This window comes from Cyphomyrmex costatus, unplaced genomic scaffold (genome assembly GCF_001594065.2).
Source record: "Cyphomyrmex costatus isolate MS0001 unplaced genomic scaffold, Ccosl1.0 scaffold11, whole genome shotgun sequence".
Lineage (NCBI taxonomy): Eukaryota > Metazoa > Arthropoda > Insecta > Hymenoptera > Formicidae > Cyphomyrmex > Cyphomyrmex costatus.
The window spans coordinates 242,247-265,597 of NW_017275063.1; the positions used below are offsets into that span (position 1 = coordinate 242,247).

General features: G+C 32.5%; 1 protein-coding gene across 6 annotated transcripts; it reads left to right on the top strand.

Annotated features, from left to right (window-relative positions):
- The first annotated feature begins 235 nt into the window (after window positions 1–235).
- Window positions 236–22,585, top strand: CLIP-190 (Cytoplasmic linker protein 190). 6 transcript variants are annotated; one of them, XM_018542432.1, is made up of 16 exons: window positions 236–350; window positions 1,102–1,242; window positions 8,500–8,568; window positions 9,600–9,752; window positions 10,060–10,248; window positions 11,575–11,776; window positions 12,491–12,716; window positions 13,633–13,677; window positions 14,995–15,135; window positions 15,406–15,570; window positions 17,774–17,957; window positions 18,271–18,942; window positions 19,222–19,340; window positions 19,413–19,725; window positions 19,841–19,992; window positions 20,095–22,585. In XM_018542432.1, exons 2-16 carry the CDS (start codon window positions 1,131–1,133, stop codon window positions 22,261–22,263), a joined length of 4,911 nt encoding a protein of 1,636 aa, XP_018397934.1. In that variant the 5' UTR covers window positions 236–350; window positions 1,102–1,130; the 3' UTR covers window positions 22,264–22,585. The 6 variants fall into 6 exon arrangements, with proteins under 6 accessions (XP_018397934.1, XP_018397949.1, XP_018397942.1 ...); XM_018542447.1 differs by having other exon boundaries at window positions 15,418–15,570; XM_018542440.1 differs by having other exon boundaries at window positions 1,107–1,242.
- Window positions 22,586–23,351: the final 766 nt, after the last annotated feature.

Sequence of the window (23,351 nt, forward strand, 5' to 3'; positions counted from 1 at the left end):
ATAAAAAAAAAAGTTTTCCTTGTTTAAAATACGAATTCGAATAGACAAAATCCAATCCATTTTAATCCATTCTCGGATGCTGGATATGATGACGAATAACGATATGGCAGAAACTTTTGATGGAATTAAATTTTATTTCGAAACATAATTACATAAATTTCGCACTAACAAGTTGGCAAGTCTGACTGCGACTGCGGAATGCGAGGTAGTTGTGTAGTTGTCATTCATTTCCGTAAGTGTGGTAGGGTGATTTTCACGTTGCGCTCGTATATTGCAGTTCTTGCGATTGTCGTGTGTAAAATGCGTTAGCTGTCGACCTCAAGGATCATCCCGAACAGCATTTCGCTCAGGTGAGACCGCGATTTTCCTATTTTGTGTTTTGTACACGGATAAAAACTTGTCGTGCACTTTTGAGGTTAACTCTCACACTCGTCAAACTCGAGTCTCGAGTTCCTCTCACTTCTGAAGAAGATACGTGTTGTTGTCACTCGTTGATCTGACAGTATTAGTACTCGCGTATATTCGTGAATACTGGCATGTATTGGTGAATATTCGCGATCGGTCACGCAACTTTTGCAATCTTACTCATAGGAACTTAAGAAATTGACGATGACACGGTCTCAGTTTGAGAAATCATAATTTTTCAGATCGTTGGTTAACTTCACAAAACTCAGACATTTAATTTAGACTATTTTTCTTTTCGAAGATACAGTCGATATAAATGTTATTCTGTCCTTCTTGGCATTTAGTGAATAAAAAGAATAGAACATTTTGTTTTTCTTAAAAGGAAAGCAGCCACAATCAATGCTTCCAATTATTCTTATCAAAGTTTATCCAAGTTTGACTTTACTTTAACTTAAAGATTACTGTATCAGCATTTTTATCTATCTAGTTCAAAGTGCAAATTGAATGTAAAAAATACTAATAAAGTATCTACTAATAAAAGAAATTTAATTTAGTTACATCTATATATTCCAGATGTCATTTCCTTTTTTGTTAATACCTCTATTTTTATCAAATGAATTTCTTATTTGATATTTTTCATGATTTTTATAAATGTATCATTTTTTTTTACTAACAATGCATAATTTTTTGTTGTAGTGCAGTGTAATATAGTGAATATATAGAGCATGACAGAGCCAAAACCATCAGGATTAAGACCGCCGTCAAAAATAGGCCGGCCTTGCTCCACCATGCCTCCTAGACCAGCGATCCCACCTTCTCCAATGAGACCAACGACCAGTGAGTCTTTAATAAAACTGTGTGCAGTTCTTTTTTATTGCATGCATAATGTATTTTCTATTGTTTGATCATATGTTGTATCTGTTACCCATTTTTATACTAAATGGATATATAAATATATATATGTATATATATCTGACATTGATAGTGATATGTAAAAAGATGTATCTAACAATATCTCATGTTAAGTAGAAAAATAGATTATATATTAATAAATGTATATACCCGTTTTTTTATAACACTATTTCTTACCTATATAAGATAATAACAGAGTATCTCAAAAAGGAGAATGTTAAGTTTGCTATTCTTTGACCAAAATGAATAAGTTCTGAGATACAGATTATGTATCATATTAAAGAGTTACTTAAATAGAGTAGCCCTTTACTATAGTATGTAGTTTGTTGTGTATGTAGTTTATATCTCAGAATTTTTTATTTTGGCCGAAAGCAGCTTCATCTTAACAACCTCCTTTTTCAGTCTTCTTTAATTATGATTTTAATTCAGAGAACACCAACAGATAGGAAAAATTTTTACAAAAATATCTTTTCTCTTCGTGATTATTTTATTATACATAGGTACTCGAAGGAAAGAGAGATTCATTATCGTTTGTCTCATATATATACACACAATTATGCATTTGTTGCACTAATAGGAATTATCGTAGATTTAACGAAAAAGATATAGTAATCAGATATAATTAAATGTATCAAACATTCTAGAAATCGAGATATAACCAGAAATTCAATTATGATAATTAGAATTCATATGATCAGCATTTGTCTATCTTGTTTGTATTTCTTGTTAGTACAACCAGAACATTTTTTTCAGTATAATAGAAATTAATAGACATACACACACACACACACACACACACACACACACACAATTTAAATGATATATGAAACTATAAATAAACCTTTATTTACATTGTCAATGTTTTCGTAATGCTAATTACTCATGCTATAAAAGTGTTTATATGGAGTATGTTTTGACGAGAGTACTACATTATTACGAACGTTGTTACGACTCGAACATATACCGATATACCGCGAGTGTCTCGTTAATTCGTCCCGGCACACTGGAAACACCGTGCACGCCCACAAGTCGGTCGTGAACGAGCGTGAACGCGAGTCCGCAAGTTGCTCGCACGAGTCGTTCTTCGGCCGTTCGCGACGACGCATCCTTTGTGAAAGAGAGAGAGAGAGAGAGAGAGAGAAAGAGAGAGAGAAAAATTGGTAAATATTTTTCACAAGAAATTCTTGAGAATTAATGGTGAGTCGCACGAGTAGTGTGTACTTTTTCTGTCTCCTTAAAAGAAGAACAGAGACAAACATTTTTCTTTGCTTTGTGCCGAAATTGCGGTGAGTCTGATTGTCGAGTTGAAGACACTATGAAGCTAACTGCTTAGTGATCAGTCACTTGATTTGATATGATAATAATTATTTTTTTTACTTTTACATTTTGTAACATTTTACATTTTTTTAATTACATTTTATTTAATCTTACACATTAATTATTACTCAGTTTATTGTGATTTATAAATGTCGCTGTTCTACATTCGTGAAAGCTGATCAACTTGACTTATCGCGATTAATCGAAAGTGGTTCATATTTTTTATTCGTTTTTGAAGGACATATTTTTAAACGATAAGTTACTCTTTAAAAAAATGAAAGTAAATGAACCGAGTAAGAACATTGTTCGCCGCAGAGAATAATTGACAGATAACTCGGAAATTAAAGCAAATAGAAATAATATTTTAACGTTATAAGTATTTAATGTTTTTAAATATTTTAATTAATTAATTGTAAATCTTTAAATTTTGGTTGGTCTATTAATCTATTTCATCCAAAATGTGTGTATAATTTATTTTCTCTTACTGATATTTTACTTCAAAACTTTTTCTCGAGTATTTAATAACTTCGTTTGATAATTTAAGATCTTTTTTTCTAAGATTTTTTTTATTTGTTATTTTTTAGAACTTTTTAGTTATATTAACACAATAAATGATGTAATAGTAAATTTAAACAGATAGCAGGGTTATATCGCTGCCAGATGTCAAATGGAATTAAATATTTTTCATACATGACAATAAACGCTTGATAGTAATTATAATAAAACAAATTTATCGTCGCTATATATCATTGCTTTTTCATCTGTATACTAACTTTTACGTAATAATTTTTTCTTCAATCACACGATCGATCGATTTTTCCACGCATCATAAGTAAGTCTGTATACGTATAATTACATTTTGACATCAGTTTACAATTTTTCCTTGTTTTTTCAATCTAAAACCTGAATTCTCATTTTCTTCTTTATTTCTCAAGTTCGAGAATTTGTTTTTTTGGTATTAATTTTTTTATTCTTTTTCTCTATCCTTTTTTTCTCAAATATTTTTCATTTTTATTTTATATAATAACTTTATTCTCTTAAATACGCAGAGTGCAAGCGAATATAAGACTGTGGAAAACAGATGTGTCGCTTTATTATTTTTCTACCGCGCAGATCTCGGCGCGCCTCTTGACGATGCATAACGGGCGAGGTGCGTTTTCGCGATCGCCTCTGGTCGCATCCAGGGCACGTATCTTGCCTTATTGGTGCAATGCTATTGAATTGCCTTCGCTGCACAATCGCACGTCGTCGGCTGACGCATTGCGATTATGCAAGTCGGTGTTGATCTCGCGCCCGCGATTTCATCCCGGACGTTTCGTCTTTTCTCCCCGCGAGAATCCTTCTCTTTTCTCCGATTTTTTAATCTGTTTTCTTTTCCTTCTCATTTTAATTCTCGGGATCGATCAATTGTTTCCAGTTTCGCAATTCGATCAGAAGATTCAAGACTTTTACTTTTCGTTTCACGTTATCGCAAGATCTCGTGAAAAGAATATGCAGCCGAATTGTCAGTAATTACTAAAATTTTAAATGAAAAAAGAACGCTTTGAATGTTAAACAGTTAAAATTACGTGTAGTTTTGTAAAATTAACAAATTAATGAGGAATATAATTTAACTTTTATAAACTGGTTCCTCAGAATCAGTTCTTATCTCAAAACCAACGTAAGCAATATTTTAGAAAATCAATTTGATTCTGTGATCGGTGTTACAATATTTTAAAACTGTACTTAAAATAATCTTAAATATAAATATAATTGACTGTGAATATCGATTTTAGTAATAATATATGATGAAAATACAATTTTCGGTCCTTTACGTATACTGCACATAATGAGTTGTTCATATTTCGAATTAATTTTCATCACTTACAAAATTATAAAAATATTAGTATGACTCTTACATGTGCTTCAACATTTTTAGAAAGTATTCGTAAAATAACGTATTAAAAAAAAAAGGAAAGAATAAAGACCATTATTTGGTCAGGTGTTCCCAGTATTTCAAAGAAAAGAAATGCGTATAGGACATGAATGACCTAATCGAGTGTATAAGAAAAAACTTATTTAAATAATTCAAATGGATTGTCAGCTGTAAATATATTTTTAGAATAATTTGTAAAAATAATATAAATTTTAGAAAAAAGACTCAATCATAGATTCTTCTATGAAATATTATTATAACAAAACGCAACATCGAAACAAAAGGATGACTCTTTTATTATAATCGATTACAGTTCGAAGTACTTTAAAGCATTATTAAGCTTTATAATTACTGGATATTTTATCAATTATGCGATTTGTGTGACAGCGGCGTTACCGATTTTCCAATCGCTCGCGTTTGATTAGCTAATGATTTTTTTTTCGACAAGGATTCAATTATAATCGCGAAGGCAACGGAAAAGTAAAGGATTTCTGTGGTAGCGGCGGCGCCTCGCACTGACGCAATCATCGTCGGTATGGTGTTCTGAAGTAACTGTGACACCATCGGCTAAATATGGAGAGATAAACGGTTTATGAGCACGAATACGGGGATACGTTCGTTTCGGGCTGCTTTTATACTGTTTGCCTGTTTGTACGTTATTGAAGCCGGTTTTAAGGCCATCCATTCGAATTCCGCGGTCTGACGAAAGTCCTATTAGTCTTCGGTAAATATGAAAAACGTGGGCACGTGTACGGTATCTATGAGAATGGTAGTACGTACTGTATATAACGCGTTATACATTACACGCTCGTTTCACCTGTTCTATCCGTGAATGTATATAATATGGAATTATATTTTTTTTCCAATTAGATTATGTTTATTTGCACAATGTTTTGCAGTTGGACAGATAAAAATATCACTGAATGTTGTCATCGGGATAACGTTTACTGCTTAATCACGTTCGCCACGTCATAATCTTATTATAATGCGAGACGAATTATATGTAACAGATATAAAGATACCTCTCTCTACTAGCTATTAACCTTGTTTACGTGTTGTTACGCATGAGAGATCAAAGTGCCCGTATATCCAATAGCAGCCTCTATATAGCCATTCTTGTAGCCGTGTCGTATTGAGTGATCGGGGTACTTGACACCCTATTAACCCTGCAAAACGTAAACGTGGGATAATCGATGGGTTACGGTAATTCGGTAATATACCCGGCTGGTTCGTTAGAAGTTCAACTAGAAGTTCAAACACATTTGATTTTTATACTTTCCGAAAAATTAAATTAGGAATACGATAAAATATGTGACATCAAGACATTTAGGAATCCAAGAATACTAATTTAAAACAAAAGTTGTGAAAAAAAAATTAAATTAGAAATTTTGAAAGATAATTTTTTGGGGATAATTTTGTAAAATTAAAAGATTTTTATATATATAATACAACTATACGTTCATGCTTTCTTTTAATGTTATAAAAGAATATAGCAAGATTTTTTACGGAATTTCAAACTAATAATAAGAAAAACGATATCAACAGTTTAATGTAGAAATATATTTGCGAATAAATAATTTTGCGGGAGATTTTTATTTTTAATAATCTATGAGATAATTCGATTAGTAATATTTTTTTGAAGTCTATTATTTTTTTAACAATTGTATTTATTAAATAGAATTTACATAATTAATTAGTAATGTTTTATGATATTAAAAAAAGGATAATGCAAGATATGTGTCAGAATTGATGTAAAAGTAATTAATCATGTGAGATGCATAATTCGCCGACACTCGCGAACGAATCATGGCGCCACGATTACGCGTCAGATCACGTCGGTGTATTAATTATGATCAACACGCTTGAATCAAAAAGTACAGTGTATTCTGTCATCAGACATCGTGTGATCGCGCATGTCGCGTATGGCTCTAATAATCGTATACCACAAGGTTTCGCATATATTATTATACGCATACTGAGAAAAATTTCTGCAGGTTGAAAATGGATAAATCAGAAGATGCTGATCGTATCAATTAGAATCCATCTAGAATTATGATAGATTCAATTCCAGAAAATTCTAATTTGTCCACTTTTAATTAGAACTTCAATTAATGCCAATTTCCAGTGCAACGTATCTAAATATTTTGGATCGAACTTTAATAATAGAAATACTTTTTTCGAAATTTTTAAATTAAAGTTCACACACAAAGTTTAAGTATATTCTTTCGTTTTTATTAGCTTTTGTCTTTTAACATTGTATTCATACAAACACCTACCTACACTAAACACTGTGTTTATATAGTTTTATTAAATGTGCATTAAAAGGCAGTAAACATTTTAACTTACAATTTTGGGTCATCTTTAGTAAGTTGGTAGGCTCTTATAAGCATTTACATTGCTGCTATTTATATTCTTTGGAGCCAAATTTTTATATTCACATTATTTTTTAATTATTTTAATGTCAATTTTATTAAAAAATTTTAATAAATTAATTTTAATGAGATTGAGAGATAAAAATGAAGATCGAAACGTTCCCGTTTGGCTGTATCTTTTTTAATTCTGACATTTCGAGATCAGGGCACCGTCGATCAGCCGATCGCGGACAGTCATTCGCGCGTCATTGAGAGCGACGCAATGTGCGCGTAAAAAGGCGCATTAAATGCAGATTGTATGGCGATAAAATCGTCGGGATACCATAATGCTTCTCTCGGCCACAGTGGCGGTGGTTGCGACCGCGTAATCGCGATTTCATCTCGTCGAACAGAGGCTCCGACCCACGCGACCGACCTACTACGACAAGGCACGCGCCCACGCGCTTTTCCATAAGTAATTAATTAAATCGCGAATCGCCACGATACCCGGACATACCAGTGACTCCTTTTGCGGAGTTTTTTTCACGCCGCAGGGACATCGGCGAGGTGAATGATGAGCTTTGTGATGCTGTTGCAAGGTTCTTATATACATGGAATCCGTGAAATCAGAAACTAACACCGCGGAAGTTAGAGGAACTTCATGAATTTATCGAAATAATAATAATTTGAAATACAAGTTTATGAAAATGATAAATATTCGAAATACAAATTATTCGTAAATAAAAAATATAGGAATAGCTGAAACATAGAAGCGACGTAATTTATTATGATTATTGAGAGATAAGTAGGCGTTCCTTTTCTTTCTAATTTATTAAAATAACATGATACGATTAAACGATCGTTCCATTAAAAAATATCTCGCATGACTGCATATATTGCACTAGAAATTGCCAGATCTTATCGGCGTCATTTGGACACTCCCTGACTCGCCATTAATGATTCGTTTACATAAGTCTCTGTCTTGACTCAATTGTGATCAACTTCCGATGCCGATTATTACAACGATAATTGTAGGACCAAGCCCTGATCTGATTCGCGCCGAATCACCTCTCGTTGTTCCTCTTTAACGTCGCTTCATAATAATTAGTAATTAACTTAGCACATTTTTAATTAACTTTGCAACTTCGCGCCAACGTCATTATGTGTTCCCAGATTTATTAACGGCTCACACACAACGCACACACAAATTGGCCTTGAAAAAACAAATACAAATTACGTAAAGTAAAACATATTAAAACATATTAAATGATAAGGAATTATTAGATTGAAATGATCAGAGATATTAATTGTATTTATATTAAAATTAATTATACATATGTATTGTATTCATATTAATTTTTAATTAGTTAGTATATAAATTTATAATATTCCGTTATCGTTGAAATGTATTAGCTTGCACGTAAAACACAAATCATCATTAACATGATAATTGCCAATTAAACTGATTGGAAAAAATTTAAATGATGCAATCTCGACTACGGCAAAGTGAAATGTTTTCTGTACCGAGGTATGCTCCATTTTTCCCTTTTTGTTTTTCGTTTTTGCTATGATTTGCATTATTTTGCATGACAATGGCAGATCAGATGGAGCCTCTCTGGGAATCGCACGGCCGTCAAATAAACGAGGCTAGCTTGCGAAGAGGGTCAGGTAAGCCGTATTTAATGATGCTTTTCTTGAAATCCACTCGAAGATCGTAAATTGTTCGAAAGAAACAGCGAATGATCTTTCATGATTAATGAAAATTTATTTTTGCAGAACTAATAAAACTTGATATTTATACCATTTGTTAGTTGATATTCGTATTAGTTTGAGATTTAGGATGTTTTAGATTTTTTAAAATAAACCGTATATGTTTTAATGTATTTGTGTCTTCTAAATTTGACTTTAGTGAAATACAAAATTGGATAGTTTTCACAATAAGGGATATGTGTAAATTTTCGTGAGCATATCTGTGTAAGTTTGTAAATATTATTGGTCTGTAATAATGTGTATTATATCCGTATATTTTTATATTAATAGTGCTTTTGCTTTGTGTTATATCATATTTATATTATTATTATTGTGGAATAGTTATATGTATGTAGTACGTTATATTTTATATGTGCATACTTAATATAATTTATATGTGCATATTTAATATAATTTGCAATAATATGAATTATAGTTAATGCGTTACATATCTTGATGTAATGTTAAAGATATTCCAAAATTAATTGAATATTTTTTCTTATTGAATATCTAAAATCAAGTTAGAGTAAACTTTTTGTAACTTAGCAAATAATTTAAATATTTTAAAGGAAGCTATTTACAGCAATTATTTATGAAATTTTTTTAACATTGTTAAAATATTGACTTTTAATTAATTGGTAATAATCAAAGCTAAAATTCTTTTAAAATTGAATCTTATCTTTAATCGCTAATTATTCGATGATTATAGATGGTTGAATAAATTCGGTTAAGTGGAAGATCCATTTCAGAAACATTTTAGAGTCTATTAAAAATTCAGATTGCAAGTTGTTGAACATTTTATATTTATAGCCCAATATCGAATCGTTAATTTTATTAGATTAGTGATTTGCAATTTGTTTATCTTGAATTTTTTTTTGGACATTTAAAATCGTAATTTAGTGTTGTCAATAGTCGATATTTCAAAGAGAATTCTCTTTGATCCCGCGTAGATACCAGTGTTGTCCTAACCGAAGACACAGACAGCTTTAAAATTGGTGACCGAGTATGGGTTGGCGGCACGAAGCCAGGCACAATCGCTTATATCGGCGAGACAAAATTTGCCCCCGGAGACTGGGCAGGAGTCGTCCTGGACGATCCCATTGGTGAGGAGCATCGTATATAACGATCTTAGCCAATCATATGACTTATAAAAATTCAAAAATCAATTTTGAAGAAACGTAAACCAATTCTCAAATTCAAAACATCATATTTGTAAATTGTTTTCTTAATCAATCAAAATTGTACAAATACTATACTTAACTGAAATTTTATTATATATAAAGTTCTATTATATTATAATCGCAAATGAAAGAAAGTTTTTGATCAACAATGATAAGAGTGATAAATCGGTGGAATTCAGAGACAGAATGAGAATAGATGAACTTAAAGTTCCCGAACCTTGAACTTCAGGAAAGAACGACGGTTCAGTGGCGGGTAGCCGGTACTTTCAGTGCGAGCCGAAGAGAGGAATCTTTTCGAGACTCACCAGACTCACCAGGTTGCCATTGAGCGATCATCAGACGAGTATGATCACAACGCCAACGACACCGCCCGACAGTACCAGGGGCTTTGTCAGCAAATCCATGTCGTCGTCATTGAGTAAGGATCGCTACAAGAGATACTCGCCACGCCCATAGACTTCTAATTAGCGCTGCACACTTGAACGCACGCCAAACGCCGGCTACAGATTTTAGTTTTTTAGTCCTTTAACCCTTTCGCCTCCCTCGCTGTGAGAAAAAGTATTTAACGTTTCAATATATCGAATGAAATAATTTTATTCTATAGTATTGAATCTTTTTTAAAACTGGATATTTATTCCTTTTTAAGCAGATTATGTGTCATTGGATTTACATAATTCAGTAATATCTTATAATATTTAAATACTTTTGTTGAGAATTCCTGTTTGGATGATAACTACGATAGGAAATATTTTGTCTAAAAAAATAGGTATGATGATTATATCTATTGCATAGAATTATATAACATACTATTTAATGAAATTTATAGAAATTAAGTAATAGAAAAAGTGAAGCGAAAGAGTTAATCGTAGTTGATGCTATGTCGTACCTAGAGGCTTAAAAAGCACAAATTATTATTTTAAATTTGCATTATTTTAATTACAACAATACAATAGTGCTTAAATGCTTTGTATTGTGGAAAGTAAGCACGATTTGATGTAATTTAATTTTTCAGTCAGCATGTAGCACGGAAATAATTTAGTCGCGTTAGCATGCAGTGACATGTTACGTAATTTAAGATTTTTTAATTTAATTTTTGTAATAATAATTTAATTTCGTAAATAATGTGCGCTTATCGGTAGAAAATACATCGAACAAACGTTATCTGCAAATGTTCGCATTTATAAAAGTCACGGAGCAATTTAATATTTTTAGAGATAGTAAAAAAGTTATATACCTAATCTCAAGAGTAATAAGTCTAGTATAGTTGAAAATACATTGAATAAACAAAATGACATACTCGCGCGTAGGAAATTATTTATTCTCGTCATCTCTTATAAAATAGACAGTAATAGTAAGTAACCGATTTTCCTTAATGTGTGTACAATAAAAGGGAATATTTTATCTTGTAGAAAGTCATAGAAGTCATTTAACTGAAAAAAATATAATAGATTTATAAAAAAAAGAGAAAAAAGGAAAATATAATAAAAAATATGAATATAGGGAGGAATATATGTATTTATAAAAATATAAATGTAGATTTAGCTCTAATAGAACTTAACAAAGGAGAAAGAAAGGTAATTTGACTCTCATATAGATAAGAATTTAGCAACAATCTAACTTCGTCATCGAGTAGAAAAACATATAGTGTAATTTTAATAGAATAGACCCAACTCCACTCATGGTTTCTTAACCGGTGTAAATGATGTATAATAATGATCGCGCATCGCTGAAAATGTGAATGCAGATACATCGACGACAAGTTTGTCGTCTACGACGCATAAGGGCGAGCTGAGGATAGGTGACAGGGTGATAGTGTCGTCAAGCCAAGGCAGCAAAACCGGCGTTCTCAGATATCATGGCTCTACGGAATTCGCTGCGGGTGAATGGTGCGGCGTGGAACTGGACGAGCCAATCGGCAAGAATGACGGCTCCGTCAATGATAAAAGGTGTGCATTCTTTCCATTGAACTTCGGTAGCACCTTGATGCAAAAAAAAAAAAGAAAAAAAAGAGTATCAACCTTGTCTCATATTTTCAATTATTTAAAGCAATCCTGAAGCTCTCAACCACTCCCAGAAAATCATTACGCTTTTTACATTAAGAGCGTATCACTCCATTTAAGTATGACTTGTTAAAAAGTCCTTTTCTCATTTTTCAGTTTATACTGCATTTTAAAACATTATTAATGAATTTAATCTTTCTCTGTCGAAATGGTGTAAAATTCAGGTCCTTAAAATATACGATGAAGGTCTGTTTTTATAATGTATGGTTACTTAAGGATTTTAAGATTACTAAGAAATTCATGAATGAATTTCATTGATGACTTTCTATTTAACCTATAAATGATCATACATTATAAAAACGAGCCTAAATACCAGTCATTAATTTACAATATTTGACATTAGGTTCTCAAAATACTGTTAAAGATTTTCATTTTTAATTTTTCGATAAGAAAGAAGGGAATTTTTATTTCTGATGATGTTCAATGATATCGGAAACTTCAAAGTTTTCTCCTTTGATTAATAATTCTCACGATTAATGTTTGATGAATGACATCATAACATTCTTAAAAATTTGCGGGGCATATTTCGCATGAAAACCCTTTACACTTAGACTCACGTTTCTAAGAGATCCCGAGGAACTAACCCACCCGTTGATCCAGATACTTCGAGTGCTCGCCCAAGTACGGCCTGTTTGCGCCCGTGCACAAGGTCAGCAGGTCGCCGTACAACAAGAGGCCTTCCTTATGCGTGGTACACAAACCGAGCGGTGCCGCCCTCAATGCCAGCCTCCAGAAGAAGAGCGGTTCCCGCGAATCGCTCGCTTCCAGCCTCGCCTCGAGCGTTGCCAGCACGAGAATGAGCACCGCGAGCGGATCCACAGCGAGGGTAAGGTTCACCATGCCGGAATGATGGGATGACAGGATGTGCAGCTATATCTCGCAGCTCGCCGCTAATATTGCTGGCTCCCTATTTATTAGTTTAGCCGTAGAACGTATTATTGTAATTCTTGTTGATGCTGGGCAATTGACCCTTAAGTCTTCTTCTTTAAGATACGAGCGAAAAGCTCGACTATGACTGTGATTCTTTACGGGAAGTTGATGGTAAATGATGTTATTTTCAAATGAAGGATTCGGAGCGATGACATTTTTTTATTACACTAAAGAAACTACAAATGATTACGTTTGCGAAAAAATACAATGTGCGCGAAAATTATAAACGTTATTATTTTATTTTATTTTAATTGTGAGAAACACTTAATGCAAAAGTGATTTTATTTATCATGATTATAGGAAGTTATAGTTATATATATGTATATATATATATATATATATATATATATATATATATATATATATATATATATAAAGTGAATCTTATATAGAATCCTGTCTTCCAATTTTTAATCTCATTTTTGCATGAAAAAACTCTTTAAACTCTTAATCCTTGAATTTTAAATTTCTGTTTGATTTTTAAAAACTGAAGATTTAATTCTCATTCCTTTAATTCAACATATCTAAACATTTACCTTACGAATTATGAATTTAGTCTCTTCTCGCAACGAATCCTTCTGGAGTTACTTAAGAGTTAATCCTGCCCTAAATTGTAGTGATTGCCTGTCGCTTTTTAGGCAACCTATTTTTTTTCTATTTAACACTGACTCTTTAATCGAAACTTTGTAATTTATTGTTAGCCCGTGATTTTGTGATTGGTGCATTGATTGTTAATTTAAAGTTGCAAGATTGCACGATTTATCTTTATTTTTTGTTTTCTTTTGTGTTTCCGTTACATCCCGATATTCCAGAGGCCTGGCATGCGCACGTCGACACCTGCACGAAGTTCATTGCAGGTGAGACCGTAACACTGATTACTCCTCATTAATTAATTGTTCTCGTCAATTAGAAGCGATCGTCGATAAATCATCTCGCGATTCTTCCATCGACTGTTTCCAATAGTCTGTACACCTTGTAGAAAATGAATGTGTAGACATAGATTAACAAGCGCGTTACGTTGTGAATGTATATTAATTAAGATAATTAGCGAGACGTTTAGTTGATTAGCGAAATTCGATTATTAATGATTATCGACTGCAACTTTATTTATTTATTATTTGCCGTTAATTTATTGTTATCGCTCGTCGCCTCGTTGATACTTATAATATATAGCGATCTCTGTATATAATGTTAATAAAATCCCACGTATTCCCTTCCTCGTAATATCCTGTGGCTTTTAGGTGAGTATCTCTCCTACGTCTTTATCTATATACATACACAATAATTAACAAATGCGTTTGGATTCTTTTTCACATGAGATTATCTCATTGTCAGTTGCTCGATTAATTCAACTTTAAGGATTTCCCGCGGTATAATTGAACACAGATCGATATCTACGTTGGCAAAGAAACAACGATCAGCATCATCGAGCCAAATTCTGTTGCTCGGATAATGCGATCTAAAGTACCGATCGTCGATTTATATTGCTAATTACATTTGATTCAGAACGTTATATATCTGTAGCTGTCTCGCGTTGAATTATAAATTCAATGATTGCGTGATCTTGGCAAAGCTGTTGTATAATACGGAATGCAATGCGAATAACGATCGATTGGAGAATTTTCAATCAGCGACATTCATCTCGTTTTTATTGGAACTTTATATTCAACTCGAGTAGAGAGCCAGTCAGTGCGTACTGTTGCTTATTTTGCTCGTTTTAAACTTATACAAAATAACAAGGAAATTACTTTAATTATTTATCTCCATTCTATTCCATCCCATTTCTATAAATTTTTACAAAGATATATCGATATGTAGATTAATTGCTTGATATCGTTGGCTTTCCTAGTTTGTAATAATTTGTATGACGCAGACGAAAAAGCATCTCGCTTTGTAACATCCTGCTCGACAACTTTTACAAAAATGTAAGAAATAGAAAAATAAATTATTTTAGTTGTACGTTTTTTTCTGCGATAACTCTCTACCGTGGATAATATCTATATTTTACTGCAATCACAATAATATCATTAAAAATGAACTTGATTGCTATTTTACTTTATTGCGTGCTAATATTGCCGTATTCTTCTTTCTTGATTCTTCTTTCCTGAAATCCTTCCTTCTAAAATTTCCTGCGTTATCGTGATGTTGAATTAGAATTCGGATCGTACTTTTAGGAGGTTTTGAAAGAGAAGCAGCAAGAGATCGAATTCCTGCGAAAAGAACGGGACCTAGAACGCGAAAGAGTCACCAAGGCGGCGAATCAAGCTGACCAAGCGGAACAATCGGTGCTTTCGATCAAACAAGAATATGAAAAGGTAAATATTTATCAAAACCAAATCATGGCAATGGATAAATTTTCAAACAGGGACAAATGTCTAAACATGAGAGTTATGATGCTTCCACTTTTGTGCTTTTATCCCTGTTTGCAGGGATTATGTAATGTCAATGGAAACACCTTATTAATATTATAAATTGAACTCAATGTTGAATCTTTACATTCTAAAGTTTTTGTCTCAGTTTTAAAATATCTCTGCCCCATCTACTATTTTTTTTTCCTCGACATTTTTATTATTAACAATATTTAGTGTCGCGAGCAGATGCTGCAGACGGTCAGCGAAACGGAGCTCACTGTCGCCAAGCTTCTCAGCGAAAAGAGTGCGTTGGCGATGCAACTGGAAGATGAGAAACGAAAGTGCGAGGATCTTTTGTTTCGTTTCGAAGAGGAATCCGTGAATAAAGACGACATACAAGTACGTACACTTACATTAGTGTAATTTTTATACAGTTTAAGCACATAATAACAACTTATCTCAGACATAATAAATGCTAAGTACTTCATTAAAAGAAAAAGAAAATGTATATATTCGTAATCCCGAGTAAGTATATTCATTCATGCTACTATTTTGTTCATGTTTTATACATTTTAATATTAATAGTATTTGCCCCTTTTTTACTTAATTTCATTTGATTAATAATATTATATAAGATATATACAATATATTATATTTCAGAAAATGTCTGATATTGCAATGATATATTTTTTCACGAATATATAGATTCAAGATGTGAAAAAAAATTTCGTGCGATATTTTAGACGAATAATATTTCAATTTTTGTTATATTATCCTGATTTGTTCAAATATGCTTCCGTTCTATATAATAATAATTATCATAAATATCTCATTTGTAATACTTGGAAACTTTAGGTGGTATCTTCTATATCTACTCGAAATATTGTACACACGCTTTAATGCGTAAATGCGCGATTCGGTACGCACGCGGGATAATGGTGGCGGGAAACGTACGTTAAAACACGTGCTTAGCTACATCAACTTTCCGAAAAGCTCGAGAATTAATCTAACAACTTTAGCATCAAAATATTCTATGCAAAAAAAAATATCCCGTTCCAAATTTTATTTCAAAATTAATAACATAAATTAATTACGGTTTATCGACGCCAATATCAAAATTATATTCAGCGAAAATAAAAATTTTAACTAGAAAAAATTAATCTGATTACAAATTCTGTCGATTTTTACTTAAATAATTTCGAAAGAAAGAAAAGAAAGAAAGATCTGGTATTTTTTTTATAAAAAGAGAAGAGAACACATTCAGTTTTTCTGTTAATCCGGCAAACTTATCATTTATTTTCAGAAAGAGAGATCTGAGCAAAGAGTGAGTATCCAATGTTTTGGACCGGTGGAAGGATTGACGCAGTATTTGGGCACCGCTTGCCTAATCATCACTCTAGCCATGTCATTTTACATTTCGTCGCAATTCTATCAGAGATTCAACTGACGTGGAACGCGCAATAAAAAAAAAACGCTAAGAAACGCTATCGCTGACTAATTTTGCGCCGGTCATACTAACAAAATTAAATTATACACTGTAACGACGTCCTAGACATCGTTAATCATCCTTTATTAATTGCGCGTTAACTTGAAAGATAAAATCGCTCGTGATAATTCCGCGTTGAGCACTTTTGAATTTGAAATTGTACAAATTATTATTAAATAGTTTCGTTTTTTGCGATTTAATTGTATATAGAAATATAGATTAACGATGATTAACTTTGGTCACGCTTTGCTTTGTTGTGTAATGTGAGCTTCACAAATTATACACGCTTTATATGCACAAAGATACAAAATATGTAGGCGTGATGTATTTGTTATTTGTTATTACGTTTAATTATTTATTTATTTATTTATTTGTGTAATCATTCTATGCTCTGTATTAATTTAATTTGTTTTTTTTTTAAGTTATTTATATTATTTAAATATTTCTTTGATTGTGATATAAGTTTGTATGCACGAATGTCAAAATTGAATAATATGTTTTCTTATGAATTGAGTACACATACGCGTAAAGTTGTTGATTTATTTCTTTCTTCTTTTTCTCCACGCGATAAAGTATTTATTTCATTCTCATTTCGACAGACTGCTTTGCATATGAAATGCTTTTTACTTTTGGACATGTACGCTTTCGGGTATTAATAGGCTTTATTATTTCTATGATTACTAGGGAAGATCAGTGTCTCTTTTTCTTCTTATTAAAAGTCATTTTATTTATACAAACTTACATAATACATTGAAATGCAAAAATAGTTAAATCAAATCCGTTTTTATTTTACACGTGTTTGTGTTTTTTTAATTTTAATTTTGTACAAAATTATACAACGAATTTAATTTTTCCAAAATAAACAAGATAATTTTGATTAATTTATTACGAATTTTTTAAGTATAAAAAAAATGCGATTCTTTCCAAAAATTTAAAAAACACTTTTTTAAAACGGAAGATATAAACTACTTTATATTTTTTGTAATTAAGGAAATTATCATTGCTTTATAATTTTCGTAATTGAGGAAATAATAAATGTATGTTAATATCCGAAACAGATTCATTGTATGATCTCGTATTTCTTTAGAGACTAAACAGTTACCCTTGTTATACTAGGTCATAAATACTGTAAATGAAAGCAGGATCAAAGAACTCGAGGATGAACTTGCGGCGGAGCGGCGAGAACGCATCGTTCAGACGGAACGTGATAGTACAAAACTTTTCGAGACTGAAGAGGAATTGGCGCGACTACGTAATGAGATCGGTTCCACAACAAACACTCAAAATTCTCAGTTTCAAGGTATTCGTGATAGGGTTATATACAAATCGATATAAAGATGTATGTTTGATAAAAATATAGAAACGAGTTAAACTGAAATTTTTAATATATTTTATTTTTTGTACTATTTGATGAAATATACATTGAGCATTTTTTCGATTGAGATATCTAACTTTTACATTCAGATTAGATTAGTGTATAACAGTTTTAACGTGTGTGTATCAATTCTGCTAATAAAAAATGCTCTAATGAAAAATAAAATAAAATTTTTTTAAATTGAAATCTTACGTGGTTTTTTCCCTCCTTTATCTTGATGGGCTTTATGGGCTTTCAGATCTGGAAAGTCGTAATCAGAGCTTGGAGGAGATCAAAAGCAGTCTGGAGAAGGAAGTACAAGAAAAGTCGGGTCTGGTGAGCGAATGTGTGGAACGCATTAGGGAACTAGAGCTCGTAGTGAGTAAAACGCAACAAGACAGCATAATCCACAGAGAGTCCGAGAATCGTCTAGAAAAGGAATTGGGAGCTGTCAAACAAAACTTGCAAGACAAAGATACAATGATGGAAAGTCTGAAGCAAGAATTTGAGAGGAATACGAATGCATTGAACGAAGAGTTGCGGAAATCAAAAGAGATAATCGAAATGATGAAGAAAGAGAGTGAAAGTGAAAAGGACTCACTGCTGTCGGAATATCGACAGACTATCGAAGAGAAAGATCGGTTGATCAAAATAAAAACTGAGGAGCTGGAAAACAAATCCAAAAAGTTGTTAGAGCAACAGAATGCAGCTCTGGAGGGCTTGAAGGCTGAGAATGTTAATCGTATCCGTGAACTTTCGGAATCTTTTGAGCAACAATTGCAAGCGAAGGACACAAAAATCGAGGAGGTTTCGCAGCAACTCGGTCAAAAAGTATCTGAGACCGATAGATTATTGGCAGAATTGGCCGCTGAGCGAGAGCTCTGCAGAAAAAAGGATGAAGAATTGATTAGTGTTCTACAAAAATTAGAAGGTTCGTGCCATAAATATGAAAATAAAAAAAATTAAATTTTACATATATTTGAATAATTAAAAAATTTAATCTTTTGGTTGTTTTGCTTGTTTACGAGTATCGATCGGTATTCAATAAAAATAACTTTAGATGAAATATTTTTTATATAAGAATCTAGTATATAATTTATTATGTACATTATTTTATGTTTTCATAAAAATATGTTATAATAAAGTATGTAACATTGGAAAATAAATTACGATTTAAGGTTTCATTGATTTTATTGCATATATTTTGCAGAGTTAAATACAAGACTTAAATTGGCTGAAGACAACAATAGCGTGTTGTCAAAACAAATTCAGGACTATAGGTCTAAAAGTGACGACAATGTCAGGATTATTCATGAAAAGCAAAAACTGGTAAGAGTATTCTTTTTTCTATTTCGCACGAATATTTCGCAATGTTATTTTCACACTACGTGATCAATCCAGGAGCAAGATTTAGCTAGTTTAATCGCTTCGGAGGAGGAATCTACTGTACGATTAAACAAATTGAACGAGGTATTGAAAGTAAAGGACAAAGAACTTGCGGAATTGCGAAATGCTACTGTGGCTCAAATAGAAGAAATAACTAAACGGTTCGAGGCCCAAATTAATGACCAAGTCAAATACATTGACGAGATAAATGCAGATGTTACGCAAAAAGCCTTGATGCTCGTTAAACTGGAGAAAGATATCGCCGATTTAAAAGCAATTATAGCAAGTAAAGATGAGGAGATTAAAAATCTTCTCGAGAAGACTTCAGGTAAGATAAAATGTGAAAGGTAGATTTGAAATTTGCTTAGTTCTCGATTTAAGTTTGAAAAATTAATTACATATGTGTTAACATAAACATAACATGGCTTGTTTTAATTTTTTAGAATTGCAAGACGCTCTCATATTATCTGAGCAAACAAAAACGAATTTGGAAAGCGAACTTCGCGTATTTGAATCAAATGTGCAGAAATTAAATGGACAAGTTGCGAGGGCAGAAGAAAAAATATCGCAACTCTCGTTACAGAAGGAAAAACTGGTTAGTATAGAATAAATAGTTAATAATCCATTGGATTATAATGATTTTAATGATATGGATGATTATAATGATTGGATTATAATGATTTAAACTTAATTATAGGAATCCGATATAGCGAACGCGATTAGTACTTCTGCCGATTCATCAGAACAACTGTCGAGATACAACGATGACTTACGAAAGAAAGAAAAGGAATTGGATGAAGCTCGCGAGAAAATATTTCAAACGGAAATTGCATTGAAACAAACAGAGGGAAAACTCTCTAATACTGAGACGGAATTAAACAAGAATACAACGTTAGTCGAGCAACTACGTTTAGAGAAATCAAACTTGGAATCACAGATAGACAAGACTGAAAAATCAAATGCAGATTATGTCGGAAAGATACGCGGATATGAACAAGAAAAGAGTGAATTATCGTTAAAGATAGAAGAAGGTGAATGCGCAAAGAAAAATTTGAAGGAAAAGTCTGACCAAGTCACCAACCTTACGGAGCAATTGACAAAGAAGGATGAAGAAATCGTTAATCTTCGTGAAGAATGCGAAACCCAGCGAAATTTTTGCCAAGAAGAAACATCCTTGTTGCAGAAAAAAATTACGGATTTGTCGTCCGAATTGTCGATTTCGCGTGATGAAATTAAAGATTTACAAAAATGTAAGAGCAAACTAGAAGCCGATCAAAGTGCGAATCGTTGGTCAATCGAAGAATTGACAGAGAAATTGAAATCCGAATCGGACGGAACCTCAAAATTAGAGAATTTACTTCAGGAGAAAGATTTGAAGCTTCAAGAAACGGAAAATAAATTGTCGGAATTACGGAAAATGTATGATACCTTAGTTAATGATAAAGCAACTACCGATAAAAATTTAACAACGTCTTTAAGTACAATGACAAGTACGATAGAAGAGTTTAAAAACAAATTGAAGGACGCCGAAGGAACGATTAAGAACAAAATGGATGAAATATCAAAAACGAGAGCGGAAGCGGAAAAATCGCAAGTTCAAATAGCCGAATTGAATACTACAATCTCTTCCATGAAAGAAGAAAATATTCGTAATAGCAATGAACTGAAGAACGCACAAGAGGTGATCACACAGAACCAAAGTAAAATAAATGATTTATCCGAGATCAAGACTGTTTTGGAGAACTCAACGAAGTCACTGGAGACTCAGTTATCGAATTTGCACGAAGAGTTAGATAAAAAAGAGAAACTGCGAATAGAAGCAGAAGTTAAGATAAAGAAATCAGAATCTTCCAAGGAGGAAGAAATGTTGAAACTGCGGAATTTGTTAGAGTCCGAAATTGTAGCTGAGCAGAAGAAGATTGAAGACATAAATAAACAAAGTAAAGAGTTAGAGGACAAGTTGCGATTAATGCAAGATGTTGTCGATAAGCACAAAACCAATTTAGATGATAAAGAAACTATTATATATAAATTGAAAGCGCAGGTGAAGGTTCTAGAAGATGCTCAAGTGGAAAGAGTCAAGGCGGAACAACAATCACGAAACGAGGAGATCAAGTTGAAGCAGAATGAGTTAAGCGGCGCGAATAAGCGAATCTATGAGCTACAGCACACAGTGAACACACTTGAGAAACAGTTAAGAGAACAGGAAACGAAGTCAGCAGATCTGGCGAAAATTATGGAGAACAAAGAAAAAGAGGTGAACAAGAACGTGCAAAACTTACAAGAGAAGCTGAATGTTGCCAAAGTGGAAGAGAAGCGACTTCTGGATGAGCTGAATCGGTTAGAGAAAGAGAATAAGCAAGTCAGTGCGAAATGGATGGAGGCGACGAATCAGTTGAAGTTGTCGCATGAAAACCTAAAGAACACGTATGATGGGACAGGCGACACGAAACAGCACATTGTCGCAAGGGATATCGATGTTGCGAAACTGCAAGAAGAGAACGACACCGCAAAGAGTCAAATAGACTTTTTAAATTCCATAATAGTCGACATGCAACGTAAGAACGACAATTTGCTGTGTAAGATCGAGGTTCTCGAGATGGGCGTCCCCGCGAACGAGGCCGAGGACTACACACGAAGCACGCTGGACAAACGAACGGCGGCGCCCCGTATGTTCTGTGATATTTGCGATCAGTTCGATCTGCACGAGACGGAAGACTGTCCTCGACAAGCCCAGGATTTCACGGAGACCGCCGAAAAAACGGTAAAAACTTCGAAAAAGCAATCCGTGGAAAGGCCATACTGTGAAAACTGCGAGATGTTCGGACACGACACGCGCGACTGTGACGACGCCGAAACATTTTAATGTTACGTCCATAGCCTTGTTTCATTTGCTTGCCAAGTGTCCCGTAGCTGTAAAAAGATCTGTTAGATTTTACAGAGTATATTTTTGTATGCCAGAGATTTTTTAATTGGATTTTAAATCCGAGCATAAGTCTTCCCGCGTAAAACGGGCATATCCAAAAAACATAAAGATTTATGTTCCCTCCAAATTGCGGTTTAATCAGACCTTCCACTGTAAAAGTTTTGCCAATGTATAATTATTCTTAGATAATTTTCTTCTAGTTAACTACAGTAGATTTATTAACTTATCTTTAGCATAATTTATCGCCACAAAATATTAATATTAACACAAATTTAATTTATAATCAATTTTTAAATTAAGTCAATCAATTTTAAAATTATAATAAATTTTTTAATTAATTGAATTACATGAGATATTATTTTTTACTCAAGTTGAAATTTGAAAAATGAAATAATATATCGACTTTGAAATAAAGATAATTTATTGTTACTTTTGTCTATATACATATTTGAAGGGAACATACATTCGTTTTCCAGCTTTAATATCTAATTTTATAATATTTGTGGCAAATATGTAATTTTGTATATAATAGATACTCAAATTAAATAATTATTTTTATTTAATATTTATTTTACACGTTTATGCGCTTTAAAAAACAGTTCCTGTAGTGCACGCCAGTAAAAAGCGGAATATTGGACGTGAAGTTCTTCGGTAATCAATTGACGCACATCTCTCTTCGAACATGATATTATCATAATACTCTCCAGTCAGAGAGTTTTTATTATAGTCTTCGTCAAATAGCTAAAGAAAGAAGAAAAAGATTGAAATACTTATATAATATATCTTGAACACATTTGAAGCTAATTTACGAAAATATCGTGGCCTGCAGTTATCTTGCCTTCCGTTATCTTAGGGTTGAAATATATTTTCTAAGTCGATTATATTGTTATAACATGTGATGCATTCGAGATAATGCTTTGTAGATAAGAATAAACAAAATTTACGCGATATGACTACAAATCTATAAATTCTTTATCTCGTCGAATAAATCCTTTTGTCATTATTAATATAAGTATAAATCTTAAGGT

Excerpts from the sequence above, each read along its gene's own strand:
- CLIP-190 (XM_018542432.1), top strand. The coding sequence starts at position 1,131 with ATGACAGAGCCAAAACCATCAGGATTAAGACCGCCGTCAAAAATAGGC. Across the intron at positions 19,341-19,412 it reads TTCATGAAAAGCAAAAACTG|GAGCAAGATTTAGCTAGTTT; the intron begins GTAAGAGTATTC and ends TGATCAATCCAG. Across the intron at positions 19,993-20,094 it reads CGTTACAGAAGGAAAAACTG|GAATCCGATATAGCGAACGC; the intron begins GTTAGTATAGAA and ends ACTTAATTATAG.